We start from the raw sequence: 21,716 nt of genomic DNA on the forward strand, positions 1-21,716 counted from the left end.
CGAAGGTCCTCATGGGCCTAGGCACCGCGAACCATGACATGTTTGGTAGGGATCTTTGGTTGTGTTGGTCGTGGCTATAGTGGACCAACATAGAACGTTCGTAGCATGGCTCGCAACTTCCTTGTTAATGTTATACACAACCCAAGTCTTCTTTTATTGATTTTAGGGTTTTACTCTACATGATGCAATCCCTCGAAACAGGCTTTCACCCCACTTTTTAAATAAAGCCACACCCGAAAAGGTACATGGTCGAGCGATACAAGGTGGTGAGGTGGCCCTCTTACAACGCTGATCCTAAGATAACTGGCAAAGCCAAAAGAAAAAAATAGGAAGAACTGAACACAACACCACACTACACCCTAGCACACCTAAGATCCACGACAACACCCTCAGGAAGGAGAACGACGCCAAGCGTCGCCGATGTCGCGTCCACAACAAGCATGGTGCAATCCACTCATATTAAGTTTTTTTACGGGGAAATGCCATCATGGCTTTTTATATTTCATGCTCAAAGAGAGATATACCGTTTGCTAAGATATCAGCAAGAAAGTTAGGAGGTTCCCGATTCCATGCAATTGACCGATCACGCTCTGATCTACTCCCTCCGTTCCAAAATAGATAACTCAACTTTGTACTAACTTTAGGACAATGCTTAAAAGCAATAGAAGAAAAAAAATTCCACTTAGAAAAGAGATTCTTCGTATAAGGCTGCTGCCGGTCCCATAGAGTTTCGATCACTTCCATTCAGTCCGCCTCGGCATATAGATTGTTGCAGCCAACCAAGTTTGCCGGAGTCAAGCCATCTTTAAGAGCTCGTGCCTCCGCCGTTGCCGTGTCTTCCACAAACTGGAGGTCGTTGCTAGACGCCGCTAGGAAGAAGCCCTACACATCCCCAAGAATGGCTCCCGTGCCACTCATATTATATATGTTTTACGAAGACCCATCAATATTTTAGTACTCAACTGCTAACACCTTGCTATTGCACCAACTTGTTCTATTAAATACTATCCTTTGGAAAGCATATTATGCTATTATGCAAATGGCATATTATACTATTTGCATCCTGCCACCCATCCAAGTTGTTTCCAGGATTTGAAGATAACTCCTAATAAGATCGTGCAATCCACGCCAGTCTTTATGAAAACACAACCACATTCTTTTAGACCATCAAACAGCTGTCCTTTTGCACATTACCCCCATATTACAACAAATTTAAGTCAACCCCATTTGCGGGAACCGGGAATACTTCAACTGAGTTCAAGTCAGAATCGCAGCGAAATAAAACATATGCAGCTTCTCAACCCTGGGGTATTGTGAAATGCATGCATAAATATGTAGGGCAAGGTGTGATTTACGAGCACACCGTGTGGATGCTCTATATAAAGCGCACGGGAGTTCAAGCTCTTGCATCCACAGAGCAGCAAAACAGCACCATGACCACGCTCTCGCAGCTCCATTCCCGGCTGCTGCTCCCACTTCTACTCCAAGTTCTCGTTGCAGCGTCGACCCTCTTGATCCAGCCAGCCATTGCTGAACAGCGTGAGCTGCCAATCACACTTGCGGGTTGCCCCGACAAGTGCGGCAACGTCAGCATCCCCTTCCCGTTCGGCATGAAGCCCGGCTGCTTCCTCGACAAGAGCTTCGAGGTCACCTGCGACGACTCCTTCAACCCCCCTCGCGCATTCCTTCCTTTCGGTACCGGAGGATCAGCCGAGACGATGAGCGTCTCCTACTACTCCGTCTCCCAGACCTCAGGTAATTCTTCCATCATTGGCAAGGAAGACTCGGATGTATTTCCGGTGGAGCTCATCGACATTTCGATCACCGAGAGCGAGGCACGGGCATACGGCAAAGTAGCGTCCTTCTGCAACACCAATGTCACCAAGGGGACCTCGAGGACTACGTTCATGACGTTGGCGTTCGATGTCGACGGGCTGACGGCCCCGTTGCTCGTGTCGCTGACGCGAAATGTCCTTGTGGGCGTCGGCGTTGAAGTCCAGCCTCTGGTGTTCAAGTTCAACACCATGGGCCCCAAGGACGACCCGCTCGCCTCCTGCCGTTCAAACCTCATTGGGAACCTGCAGCAGGCGTCCAACGGGTCGTGCTCCGGGCGGGGCTGCTGTCAGGCCTCCTTGCCAGAAGCGATCCCGCTAACCGGCGTTTCGGTAGTGGTGCCCACGAGGATCAACTCATTGTGGGAAACCAGTCCGTGCTCCTTCGCCATGGTGGTGGAGAATTCATGGTACAACTTCTCTACCACGGACCTCTACGGCAATATCACTAACAAATTCCCTAGGGGCGTGCCCTATGTCATCGATTTCGCCATCAGGAATGCCGAATGTCCGGCCAAGGGCACACAGCCATCACTGGATTACGCGTGCGTCAGCGGCAACAGCTCTTGTGCCGACGTGACCAACGGCTACGTCTGCAAGTGCTTGCAGCACTACGAGGGCAACCCTTACATCCCTGATGGATGCCAAGGTACGTATATATAGATGCACTCTCCATCTAGTTCCACTATAAGTAATTTTTGACACATCCTCCTTCGGTTCACAAATATAAAATGTTTTGGATATTTCAATATGAAATACATACCGACTGAAATGACTAAACAAATACACTAAAACGTGTCCATATACATCCAATTTAAAAAAGTTAGAACATCTTACATTTGTGAACGGAGGGACTAGTCGATACGACTCAAGGTTTATTACTACATGTTAGTTTGTGCATCCACAATCATAACCACTTTATTTTTTCCATTCAGACATCGATGAATGCGAGCTCCTTCACTTGTATCCTTGCTCAAGTGATGGCATATGCAAGAACAGGCTTTTAGGCTATGACTGTCCATGCAAACCCGGAATGAAAGGTGATGGGAAAGCAGGAACCTGCCAAGACGTATTCCCCCTAGTAGCAAAGATGGTTGTGGGTAAGAACTAAGCTAGCCTAACATCACTATTCAATTACAGTCGTTCGCTATATAGATTGTGTTTTAAGGTTTTCTTTCGCACATATGCCAAATTTTAAGTTTGATTGGGTAAGTAAAGATAACTCGAAATAAGAATAAGGAAACCTGCTTCCTTCTTAGCGACCCTGTTGTTTTCAGAAAAAAATGATCATATAGGTTCATCTAATCCTTTATCATGGTAGACTGCATTTCGGAAGTGCTATTTCTAATGGTGGTAGGGCCTGGATTTTTAGCACCGGTACCCAAAGTTAACAAAACTTATAGTTCTATGTAAAACATAGAATTTGTCATACCAGCATATGTGTTGAAGGTGATCAAGGTTCAAATCAAACAAGGTCATACATAATTTTGTTTCTATTATATTTATTTCTAATAAGTAAGAATGATTCTTCACGTGTGGCCACCTTGTTGTATGGTATAATTCTCATACTACTGGAACTCCCATAGCTGTAAACAATGCTACATAAATCTCATTCTATAATACTCCATCCATCACATATTAAGTGTCGCTCAAACGGATGTATTTAGATACATATATTTAAGCGACACTTAATATAGGACGGATGTAGTATATGTCATGCCATGTTTATCTTTCTACAACCATTACCGAAAATGTAGAAAGTCGGTTGGGTTGAAAACCATCAAATATGGAACAATATCACCAATAATTGCTTCCATGTGAGCCAAGTGTCGGAGTTTGTTCAAATGAATTCTTCCTAGCTAAGAGCATCTCCAACAGCCGCGCTATGCGCGGCGTGTTAAAAATCCATTTGCAGCACGCGGATCGCCTGTTTTTACGCGGCGGGGTGCGTTTGCTCCAGCGGCCGCTGCAAATTTTAGCGTGCGCGAGCCGCTCCAGCAGCCGCTGCAAAAAACCGCGCGCTCACTCTCGCACAAACAACATATGCACTTTAAACTAATATAAAAAACATATGCATAGATTAAAAAAATATTAAAAACGATACATAGATATTTCACAATGCGTACATAGTTCATCATAGCATAGATGGATAAAAAAAACTAGTCCAACACGATAAAAAAACTACGTTGCAACTATATTAAAACTACAGGTGCAACTAGAACCTACTCGGAGTCATCATTCTCGCTGGTGTTATCCGAGGTATCGAGCCACGCATCTTCCCAACGAGAATCGTCTGAGTCAAAGAACGACTCCCCACCTACGTTAACGAGGTCGATCTGCGATATGGCCAGTGCCTTCCGCCGACGCCTGTCCGCCCCTCCGCCCGGTGCCTTGCCATCCTCTCGGCCCAGAAGGCATTCTCGTCGGCGATGGCTTGCGGGTAGCGCTGGCGCCACTCCGCCATGGCCCGCTCGTCCTCCTTGCTGATGAGGAGGCGCCACTGCCACAGACGGTGTTCCTCACGGTCCTATTCTGTTATAAGACGAGGCGGAGGGGCGACGGCCTGCGCCTGCTCTCACGTCCGGACGTCCCGGAAGTTCATCTGCGCGCGAGGCCTCTGTAGGCGCCACGCCACCGTGTCGTACGCGTGGGTGGCCTCGTGCGCGGTCTCGAACGTGTCGAGGCCGAGATGGACGTCGCCGGAGCGTATTTCAGTGTAGAAGGCGCCGGAGGGGCGCGCGCGGTAGCTCGAAGCTCCCCGGCGGCGCGGCGGCATGGTGGCGCGGTGGTGACGCATTGGTGGCGGGGTGAGGAAGCGGCAGAGAAAGCAGAGGAAGCGGGAAGAGAGAGCGTGGCAATGTGGATAGCGATGGGAGGCCGCGTGACGGGCGCCGCAATTTATAGGTGCGCTGGAAGTGGTGCGCCAAATCTAGCGCGCGAGCTCCCGCTTTTCCCCGCTCGCGCGCAATCATTTCCCGCACCCCCGAGTTTCCCGCCTCCGCATGTCCCCCGCGCACTAAAATGGTAGTTTACCGCGCGCGCGTGGTTTTTACCGCCGCTATTGGAGATGCTCTAAGCATGTATAACTTTCGCGCCACTGCACAAAATAATAGTTCCATGGTTTTACTCTACTCATCCTAGGAGACTTTATTATGAATGTTGACTAACCCTCGGCATAATCAGTCGTTGACAAATCATCAGCCACCAAGGGAATAATCCTTTAAATGTTATTATTTAATCACCAGAAAAGGGAAAATAATAAACAAACCATATACACACTCAAATCATTGTTGGACTTGCGCTATTGAAATCTATGATACAGACCACTTTGAGAAAAGTTTATCGTCTCCTCACACAAGGGCATACGTTTAGTATTTTGGCACCGTGTTGATTAAGTCAGGAACTACGACATCTAGAGGAAAAATTTATTGGACTTATATTAAAAATAGCGAAAACACAATTCATCTAATTTACATCACTACCAAATAACAAACTAATGTCACTATCCATATGCATGGGTAAATAGTTATCACTTCCAACGTACTGCTAGTTCTGGTGTTGTCATCGGTCACTCATGGCAAGAGCTTAGACGCTAGCTTAAAAATAAAAAGCTCTAGTAAAATATATTTTACATCAGGAAAACTAGTAAAATTGTTTGTTTGTCCATGCAGGTGTAATAGGTTGTTTCATTGTCACTGCGGGTTTGTTATTCTACATTCTTCTTCGCCAAGAGAAAAAGAAAATGGGGGAATTTTATGAAAAGAATGGCGGCCCTATATTAGAGAAGGCAAAAACGATAAAGCTTTTCAAAAAGGAAGACCTTAAAGAAATTATAAAGAGTAGCAATTTAATTGGAAAAGGTTGCTTTGGTGAAGTTTACAAGGGAGTTCTTGATAATAAAGTGGTTGCAGTGAAGAAACCGATCAGTGGTAGTGTGCTAGAGAATGAACAATTTGCTAATGAAGTCATCATCCAATCTCAAATCATCCACAAGAACATCGTTAGGCTCATAGGTTGTTGCCTAGAAGTTGAGATCCCGATGCTTGTTTATGAGTTTATCACCAAAGGTAACCTCGAAGATATTTTGCACAGCAACAACAAGATAGTGCCTCTCAGCTTGGATGTGCGTGTGAGTATTGCTGCACAATCTGCAGATGGCCTAGCTTATATGCACTCAAAAACAAATAACAAAATTCTACATGGTGATGTTAAGCCGGCAAATATACTCTTGGATGACAACTTCATGCCAAAGATCTCAGACTTTGGTATATCAAGATTGATTGTAAGAGACAAACAACACACAGATGCAATCATTGGTGACAAGAGTTATATGGATCCAGTATATAAGGCAACAGGACTACTCACGGAAAGAAGTGATGTCTACAGTTTTGGGGTCGTGATTTTGGAAATTATAAGTAGGAAAAAGGCCACACATTCTGACAATGATAGCTTGGTAAGGAATTTCCTTAATGCCCATAAAGAAGAGAAGATGGCAACTGAGTTGTTCGACATGGAATTTGTGGCAAAAAGTGATCTGCAAATTCTTGATAGTATGGCAAGAATCGCTGTGGAATGTCTTAATGATGATGTGGATAAAAGACCACCAATGATAGAGGTAGCAGAGCGCCTTCTGTTACTAAGCAGGTCTCGTAGCAGGCCATAAGCCATTTCCCCCAGTTGATGTGCTCATTGGCATGAACAAATAAGATAGGAAACTATCAGTGTGCTATGTTAATTTTATTTTCCTGTTGTGGTAGAATCATGGGTTCTCTCCCTTGATTCTGAGACATTTTTATTGCATTGTATTCAACTCCTTATATTACTTCGAAGCATGGGTTCTCTCCCTTGATTCTAAGAACATTTTGATTGTATTGTATTCAACTCTTTATATTAATTTATGGTTACATTGGGGAAAGGTAAGTACTAATTAATCAAATTCTTCCATTACGGTGGACACATGTATTATCAGTCATTGCAAATGAAGACTGCGATTGTGTTTGTAACTCTCCATGCAAATCCTATGCGTTCCTATGCAACATCTAAGAATGTAAGACACTAGGTAGCCAGCCACCACTCTTCCAGCGTATGGCTCTTTGATGGTACCTTGCTTGGAGCTGGTTCCCACGCCCCTTTGGGACTGGAGAACTACTAGGTGTCTGTGGATGTGTAGAAAGCATTGCAATTCTGTATATATGCCTGAAAATAGGTGAGATTGACGCTTTTCAATTTCAAAGCAAGTATGCTCTTACATGTGTGTAGATCGCTAAACTAATCTATTAATATTAACTAAATCGATATGAAACAAGTAATAGCGATTTATCAATAAAATCATGATATCTTAATGGTTGATATTTAACACTAATCTATTTGAGTGAAGTTTTCATGGGCTACCCGCCTGTAAGAGCAACAGTGGATTGTAGGCAATCTCAACTGCAAACTGCCCTATTTCTCTATCACCTACATAGTGTGTCTATGAGTGACTCCCTAGGACCAGCCGATTCATGGTATTCTCGACTCTCAGTTGATGAATATTACTTTCATGCTTAAATGGGATCCCCCAGGTGTGGAAGATTCTGAGGGATGAAGGTGTGGGCTATGAATGCATCTTATAAATGCTAAATATTTGGAGGGAGGCCCCCTCCTAGCCTGTGACTGCAGTGAGGCCTCTTTGTTCTAGAGTTCTCTCCAACGGATTAAGCACGAGATCCGTGCGAGTACTAGTGTCTTCGTAGGGGATGCAGATGCTCTTCTCTTCTGGCCCAACCCATGCCTTGGGAGGCAGTCACTCAAGGATGAGCTTCCCATGTTATTTTCGACTTGATTTGGCCCATTACTCATAGTGGCCTCGACTATCTGTAATGGGAGTTGGAACATCTAGTTCAAACTATGACATGTGTCGTTGCACCTCTTCTCGGCCGGCCTACCAACATCTTTATCGGTCAATGACCCTTTTCCTGAATCTCATCTGTGTTGATAGCTTAAAATCAAAGACCTTTGATTGGCAACTTATCCCCGAGCGACTCCCTTCGAGCCCCAAGGCGGCAAAACTGAATGGGCCTGATACATTTGTCCTTTTTGTGTGGTTCTTGAGTGTCGGACACAAATTCTCTTCTCGTGCTCTGCGGCTCGCTTGATGTGGAGTTGTGTTAGGCATCAGACCTAGGTGATTTTGGGCATTCCAAGGTGCTGTAAAGGAAGGAGGAGACGCCTCCTTTGGTCAGTTTTTGCCACGATGGCCTGAACCTTGTGGACGACTTTTAATTGTGTGATTATCAAGAAGATCCTTTTACAACATGCTAGTAACTCTATAGTTAAAGTATTGGTTTTTATGCAACCGTGGTGGCAGCTATCCAGGTGGTGAGACATGAGCTTTTTTTCGAGAATACGCAAAGATTGGTGTATCATTTCATTGATAGGTAGGAGAGAGTGTTACAAAGAGAGAACATTACATAGAGATGTGAAGGAGTACACCACACCAAAATGTGGGAAAATAGAAAGAAACAACACAACCCTAAACTAGCCTGGCTTGAACTCCAACGAAGAAAGGTGAGGAGATGAGACACAAGACACCGAGGTCGTGTCACGGCCAACGCGAGGCACCCAAAACACGTGGCTATGACTCAAAGAACCGACCGGATCTATGTACCCCCCACCAGAAGCACCTAGAAGAGTCGGCAAGTGGGTTGCAGGATTCGGCCGGGCCTGAGGAAGGAACCATGGAGGAAGGGCCGACGATGTTGTACATTGCACCCCGGATGGCCATGCCTGGAGAAGCACCCACACCAAGCACGGTACCCGACAACTCCAAATCAAAAACCCGGGACACCACGAGCAGCCAAGACAACACCTTAATAAAGGTGATGGCGTTGAGACACCGCAGCCATTCGATCTAGAGAACCGGACCTAAAGTTTCCCCCGGTGCTCGAAGAGGGGCATGGTAAGGCCATGACAACGCCTTCAGGAAGGAGACAGCACCCGCAGGTGTCGCCACTGCCAGCACATATGTGCAGGGATTTCGGCCCAGCCTGACAGCGCCATGAGCTTGTTGGTTGATATGTTAGACAGTCTAGAGCTGATCGGCCATAGCTTTCGTCGCCTTCCTAGCCCTTGGAGGCTCGGCCTCTTGGCGCCTTGTATCTGTTATTTCCTTTGTTTGGTTGTGTTATGCCCTCGGTGGATAACTGATTTTTGCCTCTTTTTCCAGATTGTGCTTGCATGGTGTATGAACCTTGGTCGTTGCTTTAATAAGAAAGTTGGGCGAAATCCTTTTTCGAGGATTATTAGTATACATAGACGACATCTCAATACATTAGTTTTGCATAGGCAAGAAGTGACCAAAGAGTTAATGCACACAAAGGGTGTCTTCAATGTAGTACAAAAATCTGTTTTAGGAGCTCTAGGGACAACCTTAGGGAGATTTAAATAATGGAACGGTTGGTCTAGAGTAGCTCTAGCAGAGTCGTCATATCCACAACTTGCAAAACACCTTTGCACTCCATTTTTTTGGGGGTGAAGCAGGCTTTTTACAAACACAGAGTCACCAAGACGGCAACCTCCGTATTTTCTCTTCTTCTATATATTTGCATATAAAATGTATGACTAGCCGTAATATCAAGCAATTCTGCAACATTATTACAAAGCATATTTAACAAACAATTAATTTGAATAAATAAATAACTTAAATTAGCAAATAATCCAATTCGCAAAAAAATGTGATGTGCAAGTCGTGACATCCTATTTGAGGCAGCACTAGTGCAAGCATCCAACAAGAAAATAATAATAATTGCTAGCATTTACATCCTATAAACACGGGTGTCTTTTCATCTGAGTCAGTGGCGTTTGATAAATTGGTTTCTAGCTTCCCTGCCGCGACCCCTCCTGACCTTGCTAACCGGTCTTGCGAGTTCATGCTACTTCTTTAGCTTGCGTTGTTATTTCCCTTGAAGAGGAAAGGGTGATATAGCAAAGTAGAGATAAATATTTCCCTCAGTTAAGAACCAAGGTATCAATCAAGTAGGAGGAACAAGCAAGTCTCCAATAGATGCACCTACACAAACTAACAAACACTTGCACACAATGCAAAAAAGGGGTTGTCAATCCCTTCACGGTCACTTGCAAGAGTGTGATCTAATAGAGATAGATATAAAAGATAAATAAAAAGCAAAATAAAGTAAAGGTAAATAAATTGCAGCAAGGTATTTTTGGGTTTTTGGTTTTATAGATCTGAAAATATATGATGGAAAATAGATCCGGGGACCATAAGTTTCACTAGAGGCTTCTCTCTTGAAAGAAAACATACAGTGGGTGAACAAATTACTGTTGATCAATTAATAGAAAAGCGCATAATTATGATGATATCTAAGAAAATGATCATGAATATAGGCATCACGCCCGTGACAAGTAGACCGAAATGATTCTGCATCGTACTACTATTACTCCACACACCAACTGACTCCTGCCTGCATCTAGAGTATTAAGTTCAAAAGAACAGAGTAACACATTAATAAAGATGACATGATGTAGAGGGATAAACTCAAGAAATGTGATATAAACCCCATCTTTTTATCCTTAATGGCAGCAATACAATACGTGCATCTCTACCCCTACTGTCACTGGGTGAGGACACTCCAAGATTGAACCCATCACAAAGCACCTCTCCCATGGCAAGATAGATCAATCTAGTTGGACAAACCAAATCAATGGATCAGATAGAAATACAAAGCTATCTTAATCATGCATAAAAGAGTTCAGAGAAGACTCAAATAATATTCATAGATAATCTGATCATAAATCCACAATTCATCAGATCTCAACAAACACACCGCAAAAGAAGATTACATCGAATAGAACTCAAAGAACATCGAGGAGAACATTGTATTAAAGATCAAAGAGAGAGAGAAGAAGCCATCTAGCTACTAGCTATTGACCCATAGGTCTGTGGTAAATTACTCACACATCATCAGAAGGGCAAAAAGGTTGGTGTATAGGCCTCCGTGATCGAGCCCCCCTCCGCCAGAGTGCCAGAAAAGGCCCTAAGATGGGATCTCACGAGAATAGAAGCTTGCGGAGGTGGAAAAGTATTTTTATGGACGCCTCACATGTAGAGGAAATATTTGGGTATTTATAGAGCAAGAATTAGGGTTAGAAGGTCTACGAGGGGCCCGCAAGCCTAGGGGGCGCCCTCCTGGGTTTCTTCTGGTCCAAGGAAAATCGTCGTAAAGTTTTATTCCGTTTGATATTGATTTTCTATAAAAGTCAAAAATAAGGAAAAAACAGCAATTGGCACTGGGCACTAGGTTAATAGGTTAGTCCCAAAAAAGATATAAAATAGTACCATAATGCATATAAAAAATCCAAGATTGATAATATAATAGCATGGAACAATCAAAAATTATATATACATTGGAGACGTATCAGTTCACTACTAGGAAATATCTTATAGGTAGATGCTTACTTGTGGCATTGGGTAACAGGGCCATGCTACTGCTAATTAGTAGTATCGTGGGGTATAGTTGCTACTAAGTTGATAGTAGTAGCGTGGGGGGGGGGGTATAAAACCTGTGCTGCTACTAAATAGTAGTAGCGCGGGGTATAAACCACACGTTGCTACTAAGTGGTGAGCACCGTGCCCCCTAGGACAGACCATAGTAGTAGCGCGGGGTATAAACCCCGCGCCGCTACTAAGTACAGGTATATTTAACATACCTGAAATCTCCAGTTCCTCCCCAGGGTCCCTCCTCTCTCCACAGGCTCTCCTCGCTCGTGCCCATGCACGCCTCCTCGTCCATGGAGCCCAACGAGGCTGCCGTCTCATGCCGGTGGTGTCCAGGAGCTCGCCGGTCTTCCCCCGCGCCTCCATGCTACCACGTCGGAGCACCTCGCCACCGGCGACCAGCCCCGGTGCTCCCTCCATCTCCTTCCTCTCTTCCTCGTTTCTCTTTTTCCCTTTCTCCCTCTGGTTTGACTCACCCTCTCATGTCCATGTGTGTGCAGGTCATCGCCATGGACGACTAGGAGCTCTCTGCCTTGGTCGTGAAGAGGAGCCCCACACCGCCACCTTGCTCTGCCCTGGATCGAATCCCTCTCCAGCAGCCGTCGCCGGATCTGGTCTTCCGCTGCCCATCCGCGCCTCCGGCGGCCCCTGTCATCGCTGGATCAAACAATTGCCGCCATTGACACATGGGATTGAGATTTTTTTTTCTTATTTTTGAAATTAATAGTAGTACTGTGGGTCACAGACACGCGCTATAGATAATTAGTAGTAGCGCGGGTCACACCGATGCTACTACTAACACATGTAATAGTAGCAGGGGTGGCACCCGCGCTACTATTACTCAGTTAGCTCTAGCACCCTAGTAGTAGCGCGTGCACCCGCGCTACTACTAGCTGTTTAACCTGTGCTGGTGATAGGCCTTTTCCTAGTAGTGGTTGCTACCAGAGCAGAAGGGTAGCACATCTCTGTCCCTTTGGAGGTTGGAATATGCGATCACCTCCACAAGCCCTCAAGTTCAACGCCGTGAGCAGTTAGAGGAAGACATACAGAATGGTGACCCAGAAATGACAAGTGGATTGAAAAATTATAATTTTTTCATTTCTTATTGGATATGTGTACGTGTGACACCTTCCACAAAATGTAACATAATCCCATTTTGCACCAGAGTTCATTCTTGGATGGATGTTGACTAAGCGACCTCACCAACGTGCAAAGTAGTAGCATCAAAGTTAGGCGGTTGCAGTTCTATTTTGGCCAACTAGCTTTAGACTTCCAACATCTTTTTGTCCCAGTGGGCACGTGGTTCAATGGATAAGATACAAACGGGATAGAATACCACATCTGGAACCTTCATTGTGCTAGCATCGTCTACACTGCCATCTATCGCCAGCTACTCGAGCTTAAACTGAAACAGTAGACTTTTCTTTGGCAATTTATACATATTGTCAGACAGTTGGATCTTATTAGCCCGGCACTTTCTCCCTCTAGAATACAAGCTTCATCTTTTTCTCCATTCTATGATCAATATCCAACGGGCTAAAAATGGAAGTCGAAGGGACTAAAAATTAATGGGAATAATCTACTCAATATATAGGGGTTGACATAAGTTAAAAAAATGTACATTATATCGTGCCTTGCACATATATACGGAGACTACATTTATACCAAGTGGCGATACTTCTTTAGTTACTCCAATTAAACAATTAGCCAATGTTCGCCCTCCTGTCTCCGCCCCTGCTCGCCCCCTGCACTCATCCAAGTCTTCTTTTTATTGTTTTTAGATTTCTGGACTAATCTGCCACATGGTGCAACCCACGTTAGGAGGCTCCAACTTTTTGTGTACGTTATTCCGAATCCAGTGCAGAAAATAGCGCAGTATAGCAAAATAGCACCAGCCTTGAAATGCGCCTCCGGAATGCCAAACGGAGAGTGGAGGCCTTTATTTAAAAACTTATTTTTTTTTAGAAAAGGAGGATGACCCCCGGTCTCTGCATCTGGGCGATGCATACGGCCACTTTATTAATTATTCTCACAAGATCTTACAAGGTAATACAACAGCAAGACTAAAGCCACCGTCTAAGCAACAACTGTCGCTACGCCTATCCAAATGATGAAGGGGCGCTGATAGTCTGGGCCTAATACCAAACAGACATCGCAGTCAAACCTAAACATCTAAGACCCGAGGTCCCAACCAGGACGCCTGCCTGGTATGGGGCACCTACCAGTCCGGCGCACTTCTCAACCAGGACGCCTGCCGGGTATGAGGCCGCCGCAGCCACCTGCCACGAGTCCATCTTTAGAGCTGTACTGTTGCATCTACCATGCCAGATCTCTCTGCCATCGACGTCACCACGACGCCAGACAGCGTCGTCCTCCTGCGCGAGTCCATCCTCCCACATCGAACTCCGAATCTGCACTGCGCCACGCCGTCAAGATCCGTCGCCATCAATGTATGGATGAAGCACCGCTCCACCAAAGAAACCGTCCGCTGGTCCCGCGAAGCAAGGCGCAACACCAAGTAGAAGGCCGAAGCGCACCGCCACCATGCCACCAGCAGCCCCGCCACCAAGAGTTGTTCCCAGCCGCCGCCTTCAAGAAGGAGCACGACACCAGGGTGCCGTCGACGCCCAGACCAGGGGAACAAAAGCTTTCGCCATAGCTCGAGGAGGAGGCGGAAGGGAGAGGATCCAGCCCAAAGCCTTCAGGAAGGGGATCGGCGCCAAAGGCGTCGACTTTGGGGAGGCTGCCGCGCCAGCCAGGGGTTTCCCCCGGAACCTCACCCGCACGCAAGATCCGCCAGGCCGGCCATAGGGGCGCAAGGACCGGCGCCAGCACGGATCGGGACAGATCGAAGCAGGGGCGGATCTTCTACATGGAGCCATGACGGATTGCGAGGAACCGCCACTGCGCCAGCGTCCGCAGCCCCCACACCGCCCGTGGCCGTGGGAGGCTGCCCACCAGAGCCCGCCGGCTGCACCGCGCCCATCGGCCGGGGCCGCTGCCTCGGGGAGCTAAGGCCCTCTGAGAGGAGGCGCCAGATCCCGCCGCCACCATCATTGGGGCCGAGAACCCTCCTCGGAGGCCCTCAGGCGGCGGCGGAGGGAGGGGAGGCGAGGGGGAAGCGCGGCGCCTTGGTGGTGAAGAGATCGCTCGCGACAGTCTCTCCCAAACGACGCCTCCAAGGAGGTCACGACGTAGACGCCGCCGCCGCCCGCTTCGGAAGACCGAGGCAAAGATTTTCATCCGGAGAGCCAAATCCGTCATGATGTCGACGGAGCTCCACAACGACGCCTCCAAGAAGGTAGACGACGCCAGTAGCGCCGCCGTCGTCGGCCTGACCATGGTCAAGGCAGTGCTTTCGCCGGAGCTCCTCACCATATAACAGAACTTGCGGATCCAGAGCACCGGATGGCGTCGGGAACTCCCAGATCCGTCGCCGCACAGCTCTGCAGATCGCAACCACCACCAGTCAGCACCGTCGCGTCTATCTCCTCGTCCGCCACCTCGCCTGCATCGCCTTGAGCTGCCCCTGCAGGACCGCGCACCCCCGGCACGCCAAGACGCGACCCCGCCGCCGAAGCTCGCAGCCGAGCCCCCTCCACGCCCGCAGCGACCGCACCACAGAAACCGCCCCGCCGCCGCCGTCGCCACCGGGCTTTGCCCGGCGACGACCTCCGGCGGCGGCGAGGGGAGGTGGGGAGGCAGGGGAGGTCCCCCGGCGGCTGGATCTGGGCGCCCCGGTGCGGCCGCAGGAGCCGCACGGGAGCGAGTTGTTCCTATTTAAAAACTTTAAAATTCAGACTTTTTTGTTTCAAAAAATTCTGAAAATAAATACGGATATATCTAGATACTTAATGTACATGTGTCTAAATTCACAGGTCGACATACATTAAAATGATAGCTAAACAAAAAAGAGAAATCTGAGAGTTCTTAGCATATCTACAGTTCATCGTCAAAGTCCATGATTTTGTCTTTTTGTGCAGCTCACAATTCAAGCACTTCATCCTGAAATTTTCCACACATACACATTACATCCTTGCCAACATGTGAATTTTTTCCAGAAGTTTTTAAAACTGAAAATTTTGAATTTTGAAAATTTCAAAATAAAGACCTCAATGGAGCTCGATCTCCAAAATGTCCATCCTGCTATCTGCGTGCTACATCGCGATATAGCATGCTATTAGCAACACATTGTATGATGATTTTTTTTAGTGAGCCAATCCTCATCACGCTATAGCACTATGTTTTTAGTGTCCGAAACTAACATACATTCCCCTTATATATGTAATGTTTTTCAGTCAAACCCCACTACATAAAACATTTGGACGGGTTTAAGTGAAAATCCGTACTCCCTCAGTCCAGGTGCATAGGACATCTAAGAAACTGCATCGTAAGCCAGGTGGCTAGAGATTGGATAGAGGATATTAAACTGAAATTTACTTACAATAATGACTTCTATTTGGCCCGCCTGGAAAATTGGGAAGAGCCAACCGCTACATTGGTTTCTCATGTCATTAATTCCTAAAGAGCAGCATGCAATTCCTATTTAATGCGCCAGCCAATGAAAACTGCGACATGCAAAATAAAATTTAATGATTGCTGGGAATGAGGAGCTCCTTTGACACATTGTGACTTGTATACTATATGGAATACCTGATTTATGTTAGGCTGGTCATAGTGGAGAGTAACTTAGAGTAGTAACATGCATACGTTAATAGTCTGCATATGTTAATAGTCTATGGGGGTGTTTGTTTCCAGGGACTTTTTGGTGTAGGGACTAGAAAAAGTTCCTCTTAGAGACTTTTTAATCAAACAGAAGGGACTACTAGGGACTAAAAGTTGCTTTTTGGGACTAAATGAAGAAGACTCTCAAGGAGAGTCTTTTTGAGACTTTTCCAACAATGCCCCTCCCTGCACCCATTGCCTCGCCGTCCCATGGTGTTGTTTGGTTGTTATTTTTCTGTATACTAGGGGTAACATGATCATTTAATAACCTCTAGGGAGAGAATAGAGACTTTTTAGTCCATGGAAACAAACATAGAGGAACTTTTTAGGAACTAGGAACTTTTTAGTTGGGACTAGAAAAAGTCCTATGACTTATGAACCAAACAGGGCCTATGTTACTACCTTCATATATAGTGGGTAGTGTCATATGTGTGGGAACTTAGATGTCTTCATTTATTACTTTGTAGTGCATTGGGAAGCGTTATGTGATGGTAATATATTATGTTACTCTATTTGCCTTCTCGTCATTAACTGCTTGTCACCTCACCATTTTTGTTTATGTGGCATGTATGTTACTAGCTATATTACTCCCGCTATGACCAGCCTTAGATGCCCTATGCATCTGGACGGAGAGAGTACATGGAGCGTCATATGTATTGAATTAATTTCTAGGTGCTAAGTGTAATTGTTCAAGATAGTGTTATACACATCCCCATACATATTGAGAAGATGGTGTGCCACCACCCACACAGGTCACACTATGGACGATGCTGACCTTATATATCAACCGGTGCACACTTTTGCATCTAGACACAAGAGTTAGCCTGCTAGCGCAGCAAATTGATGAGCACCATGAGTAGGCCCATGCAGTCGCAGTTCCACACCCAGCTGCTGCATATTCTGCTGCTACTCCTTGCACTTGCAGGGCCGACTCACTTGATCCAGGCTGCCATTACCGGACAACATGAGCTTCCAATCGCACGTCCGGGTTGCCCGGACAGGTGCGGCAATACCAGCATCCCCTTCCCATTCGGCATGAAGCCCGGCTGCTTCCTCGAGGGCTTCGAGGTCACCTGCAACCACTCCTTCCACCCTCCTCGTGCCTTTCTCCTCTTTGGTGACGATACGGAAGGATCAGGCATCGTCACGTTCGAGAGCAACTACTCCGAGTTGGAGGATAACCGCCCAGGTAATTATACTTTCGTGGAAGACAAGAATAACACGGTGATATCTCCGATCGAGCTCATAGACATATCAGTCACCAAGAGTGAGGCCCGGGCATATGGCGCGGCGACATCCGTCTGCGGCATAAATGCTACCGAACGGTTCATGAGGTACCAGGTGATCGTCCTGGAATCGGAGATGAAGGGCCCGTTCCTCCTGTCGCCGACGCGCAATGTTCTCACCGGAGTCGGCTTGGTGGCACATCCTATGTTGTTCAAGTACAGGCTCCCCTTGGCCTTGGGCTTGGAGGACAACTTCCTTGTGTCCTGCCGTTCTGATCTCATGGGCAACATGCACCTGGCGGACAACGGGTCGTGCTCTGCACGTGGCTGCTGTCAGGCTTCTATATCCAAAGCCGAAGCCGCCAACCTGTTTGGCATTGAAGTTTCCTTGCCCCGCATGATCCAGTACACCGGAAACAATCCATGCTCCTACGCCATGGTGGCGGAGAGTTCATGGTACAACTTCTCTACCATGGACCTGTACGGCAACGACAACAAATTCACAAGGGGTGTACCCTTCGTGATAGATTTTGCCATCCGGGACGGCGCCTCATGTCCGGTGAAAGGCCAGCAGCCACCTCCGGACTACGCATGCGTCAGCGGTAACAGCTCTTGTGCCAACGTAACCAATGGCTACGTGTGCAAATGCTTGGAGCATTACGAGGGCAATCCTTATATCACCAATGGATGCCAAGGTAGATACTTGATATACACTACAACTGTTGTAATTTCAAGATGGTCGCTCCTTATGTATATCTTGTTGCACTAATCGACTTCTTATTATTTTTTTGCAGACATTGATGAGTGCAAGCACCCTAATCTGTATCCTTGCTCTAGCGATGGGATATGCAAGAACAGGCCTTCAGGGTATGACTGCCCATGCAAACCCGGAATGAAAGGCGACGGGAAAGCAGGAACCTGCCGAGAAATATTCCCCCTAGTAGCAAAGATGGTTGTGGGTAAGCACTAAGCTAAATAAGCATAAACCACTTATAATTTTGGTGTTACTTTGGTGCCTTCGAAGGTTTCTCTGGTAGACGTGTTTAATTTAAGTTTGGTTGGAATATTACAAAACTAGTACGAATAATTATTAGAAAAAGTACATCTATCATCCCTCTTTTAAAAATAATAATTTGTTGGACATTATCAAGATAGACCTCCTTCACGATGTATCAAGTGGCAATACTAATTGTATGTCATCCTCTCCCAACTAACCACTAGTCAAGGGTAAATGATTGGGAGCCAGTGCCTAATAGGAAGGTCTAATGGGAGAAGGTTGTTTCAAAATTAGCAATGCCGCCTGTCTCTTGTTGCCTTTGTGAAAAGAAGAAGAAAAGGATAATCGAGATTCTTAGGATTTGGCCAGACTGTCAGAAACTGCCAACAGAAATATTAATACCTAGACAAAACTTGTAATTTATTTAAAAAGCCTTACAATTGGCTGTCATGGAAACATATACCAGATTTAGGTTGGCCTAGCCGAATTCGCTGTTATTGTCAACTGACCTTCAGCCTATGATAAGCCATTACTAACAGTAGCTGTCGAATGAAGAAATATAGGCTTCTATTGTTATATCATACAAACGCTTTAAAGCAAAAAAGCAATAAACAAACAAATCTAGAATCATATTTCTCGTCCACATTAAAAATTTGTTAGTTCATATAGCCCGCTTTGGCAAACTTGTTTGCATATTTGCACCATTTCAATTAAATCAGGAACTACCACATGAAAAAACTTCACTAGACTTCTACCAAAAAATTGACAGAAAAAAGGACGGTTTCCAAAAACTAATTAGTTATCACTTTTTCTTCCCAGTTTCTAGTTTTGTCATCAATCACTCATGTCTTGCTTTTATATCCACAACAGAAAACGAATGTTCATTTACGACCTAACTCAAAAAGATTGTTCTCTGTGCAGGTGTTGTAGGTGGTTTCGTTGTCATGGCAATTCCGCTATTTCTCACTATTCTTTGCATAGAGAAAAAGAAGACGAGAGAGCTTTACCGAAAGAATGGTGGGTCTATATTAGAGAAGGCAAACATGATAAAGCTTTTTAAAAAGGAGGAGCTCAAGCCAATCTTGAAGAGTAAAAACCTAATTGGAAAAGGTTACTTTGGTGAAGTCTACAAGGGCCTTCTTGATAATAAACTGGTTGCAGTGAAGAAACCAATCAGCAGTAATGCGCTAGAGAACGAACAATTTGCCAATGAAGTCATCATCCAATCTCAAGTCATCCACAAGAACATCGTCAGGCTCATAGGTTGTTGCCTAGAAGTTGATACCCCAATGCTTGTCTATGAATTTCTCCCAAAAGGAAACCTTGATGATATACTTCACAGCAACAACAAGGCTGCAACTCTCAATTTGGATGTGCGTTTAAGTATTGCTGCATCATCAGCAGATGGTCTTGCTTATATGCATTCACAAACCAGTACCAAAATCCTACATGGTGATGTTAAGCCGGCAAATATACTCTTGGATGACAACTTCATGCCAAAGATATCAGACTTTGGCATATCAAGATTGATTGCAAGAGACAAACAACACACAGATGCAATCATTGGTGACAAGAGTTATATGGATCCAGTATATAAGGCAACAGGACTACTCACAGAAAAAAGTGACGTCTACAGTTTTGGGGTCGTGATTTTGGAACTTATAAGTAGGAAAAGGGCCACATATTCTAACAACCATAACTTGGTAAGGAGTTTCCTTGAAGCTCATAAAGAGGGCAGGAGGGCAACCAACTTGTTCGACGAAGAAATTGCAGCGACAAGTAAATTAGAACTTCTTGATAGTCTGGCAAGAATCGCTGTTGAATGTCTTAACCCCGATGTGGATCAAAGACCATCAATGATAGAGGTTGCAGAGCGCCTTCTCCGACTAAACCGATCTCATAGGATGTAAGTTGCTAGTAATTTAATGCCAATCAATGTGAGCAAATAAGACAGGAAACTGTTAGTGCGGGCGTGGCAATGTTGATGTTATTTTGCTGTTGTGAACAGAATCCCTAAAGTTAGAAGCAGGGGCGTTCTCTCCCTTGATTCTAAGAGCAGCTTTTTCTTTATTGTATCGAACTCCTAATGTATCCTTATGGTTTAAGTGACAAAACGTACGTGCTACTTCATCAAATTCTGCCATTATTGTGGACACAGGCTGTCGTGGAATTGACACGTCAGATGTCCTTAGTGTAAGGACTTAGTCGCGAGGCCAACGCATCTATGTGGTAGCTTGAGAGGGGTTGAGCGGAATCGAGAGACGCAACACAAGACAAGGGCTTAGACAGCTTCGGGCCCCGGGAAACATCATCCGGTAAAAACCCTACATGTTGTTTGAGGCTAGATCTCATTATCATCATGAGGGAGTCGCCGTAAACCGGCTCTCCTCTAGTTGTGTCTAACCCTAGAGATTGTTTCTTTCTTGTCCCTCTTTGGGGAGCCCTGCCCCTCCTTATATAAGTTGAAGGGGCGGGTTACATGTAGAGTCCAACTCGGACTTTAACTTAAACTATTTTGACTTCCCTTCCTGGGCTACTTAACGTCTGCCGGTTTAACATTGTCTGCGGTTTAACATTGTCTGCCGATTTAACATTTGCCGGTGCTACCATCTGTCTTAACTCTGCCGGTTTAACACTTGCCGGTTTACCGTCTGTCTTAGCCATCTGCCGGTTTAACACTTGCCGGTTTACCGTCTGACTTAGCCATCTGTCTTAACTGTCTGCCGGTTTACCATCCGCCGGTTTACCAAGTCCCGGCCGGTTTACGACTCCGGCCGGGTCATACCGTGGGGTATATCCCCGACATTAGCCCCCAATTTAATTTGGATTTATCCATGTTAAACTGATCCTGATCATCCTTAAGTCCTTGTCACTTCCTTCTTATAGAAAATCCGGTTTAATAGGCCAGCTTCATAATCAACTTGCTGACACTGGTTTGTCACAGAGAAATATTGTGAAGAATAACTTCTTTGACTCAATTCCCAATGACTTAACAAAAATAACGGTCCTTGAAATCCTCATCTGATCTTCAGCCGGTTTAAGAATGTAGAACTTGCCGGTTTATAAATATTGATAGCACCGGGTCATACTTGTAGTTAACATCCAGTTTGAAAATATACCTCTTATATGACTATCACTTGTAACCCTCAAGTCTTAAGAAGGTAGCATAGCAACAGCTTATGACTTGCTTCAATATAAATATCACAATCTTGAAGAAATCCAGGTTGTTCATCTCAATCACTAGTCAGAATTGAGTATTCCACATATGTAGCCCCCAAGTGCCGGGTTGTCATGCTTGCAGCAACCTGGGACTTGTAATTTCCTGATGCTCATAAAAACTTCAATCAGTGTAGCCCCCAAGGGCTGGGTCATTATGCAATAATGAGCAGGGACTTTGTAAATATAATCTTGTAAACTTTAAACAGCAACGTGTAGCCCCCAAG

The 21,716-nt window shown here is 45.6% G+C and overlaps 2 protein-coding genes across 2 annotated transcripts; both read left to right on the top strand.

The window, feature by feature from the left end:
* The first annotated feature begins 1,433 nt into the window (after positions 1-1,433).
* On the top strand, positions 1,434-6,495 carry LOC119350004 (wall-associated receptor kinase 1-like). The gene is made up of 3 exons (XM_037618059.1): positions 1,434-2,481; positions 2,768-2,932; positions 5,504-6,495. The coding sequence occupies exons 1-3, from the start codon at positions 1,434-1,436 to the stop codon at positions 6,493-6,495; spliced, it is 2,205 nt and encodes a 734-aa protein (XP_037473956.1).
* Positions 6,496-16,902: 10,407 nt separating this feature from the next.
* Positions 16,903-20,183, top strand: LOC119299772 (wall-associated receptor kinase 1-like). Its single transcript, XM_037576919.1, has 3 exons — positions 16,903-17,971; positions 18,071-18,235; positions 19,195-20,183. Exons 1-3 carry the CDS (start codon positions 16,903-16,905, stop codon positions 20,181-20,183), a joined length of 2,223 nt encoding a protein of 740 aa, XP_037432816.1.
* Positions 20,184-21,716: the final 1,533 nt, after the last annotated feature.

Source organism: Triticum dicoccoides, chromosome 1B, assembly GCF_002162155.2.
Source record: "Triticum dicoccoides isolate Atlit2015 ecotype Zavitan chromosome 1B, WEW_v2.0, whole genome shotgun sequence".
In the NCBI taxonomy this organism is placed as follows: domain Eukaryota; kingdom Viridiplantae; phylum Streptophyta; class Magnoliopsida; order Poales; family Poaceae; genus Triticum; species Triticum dicoccoides.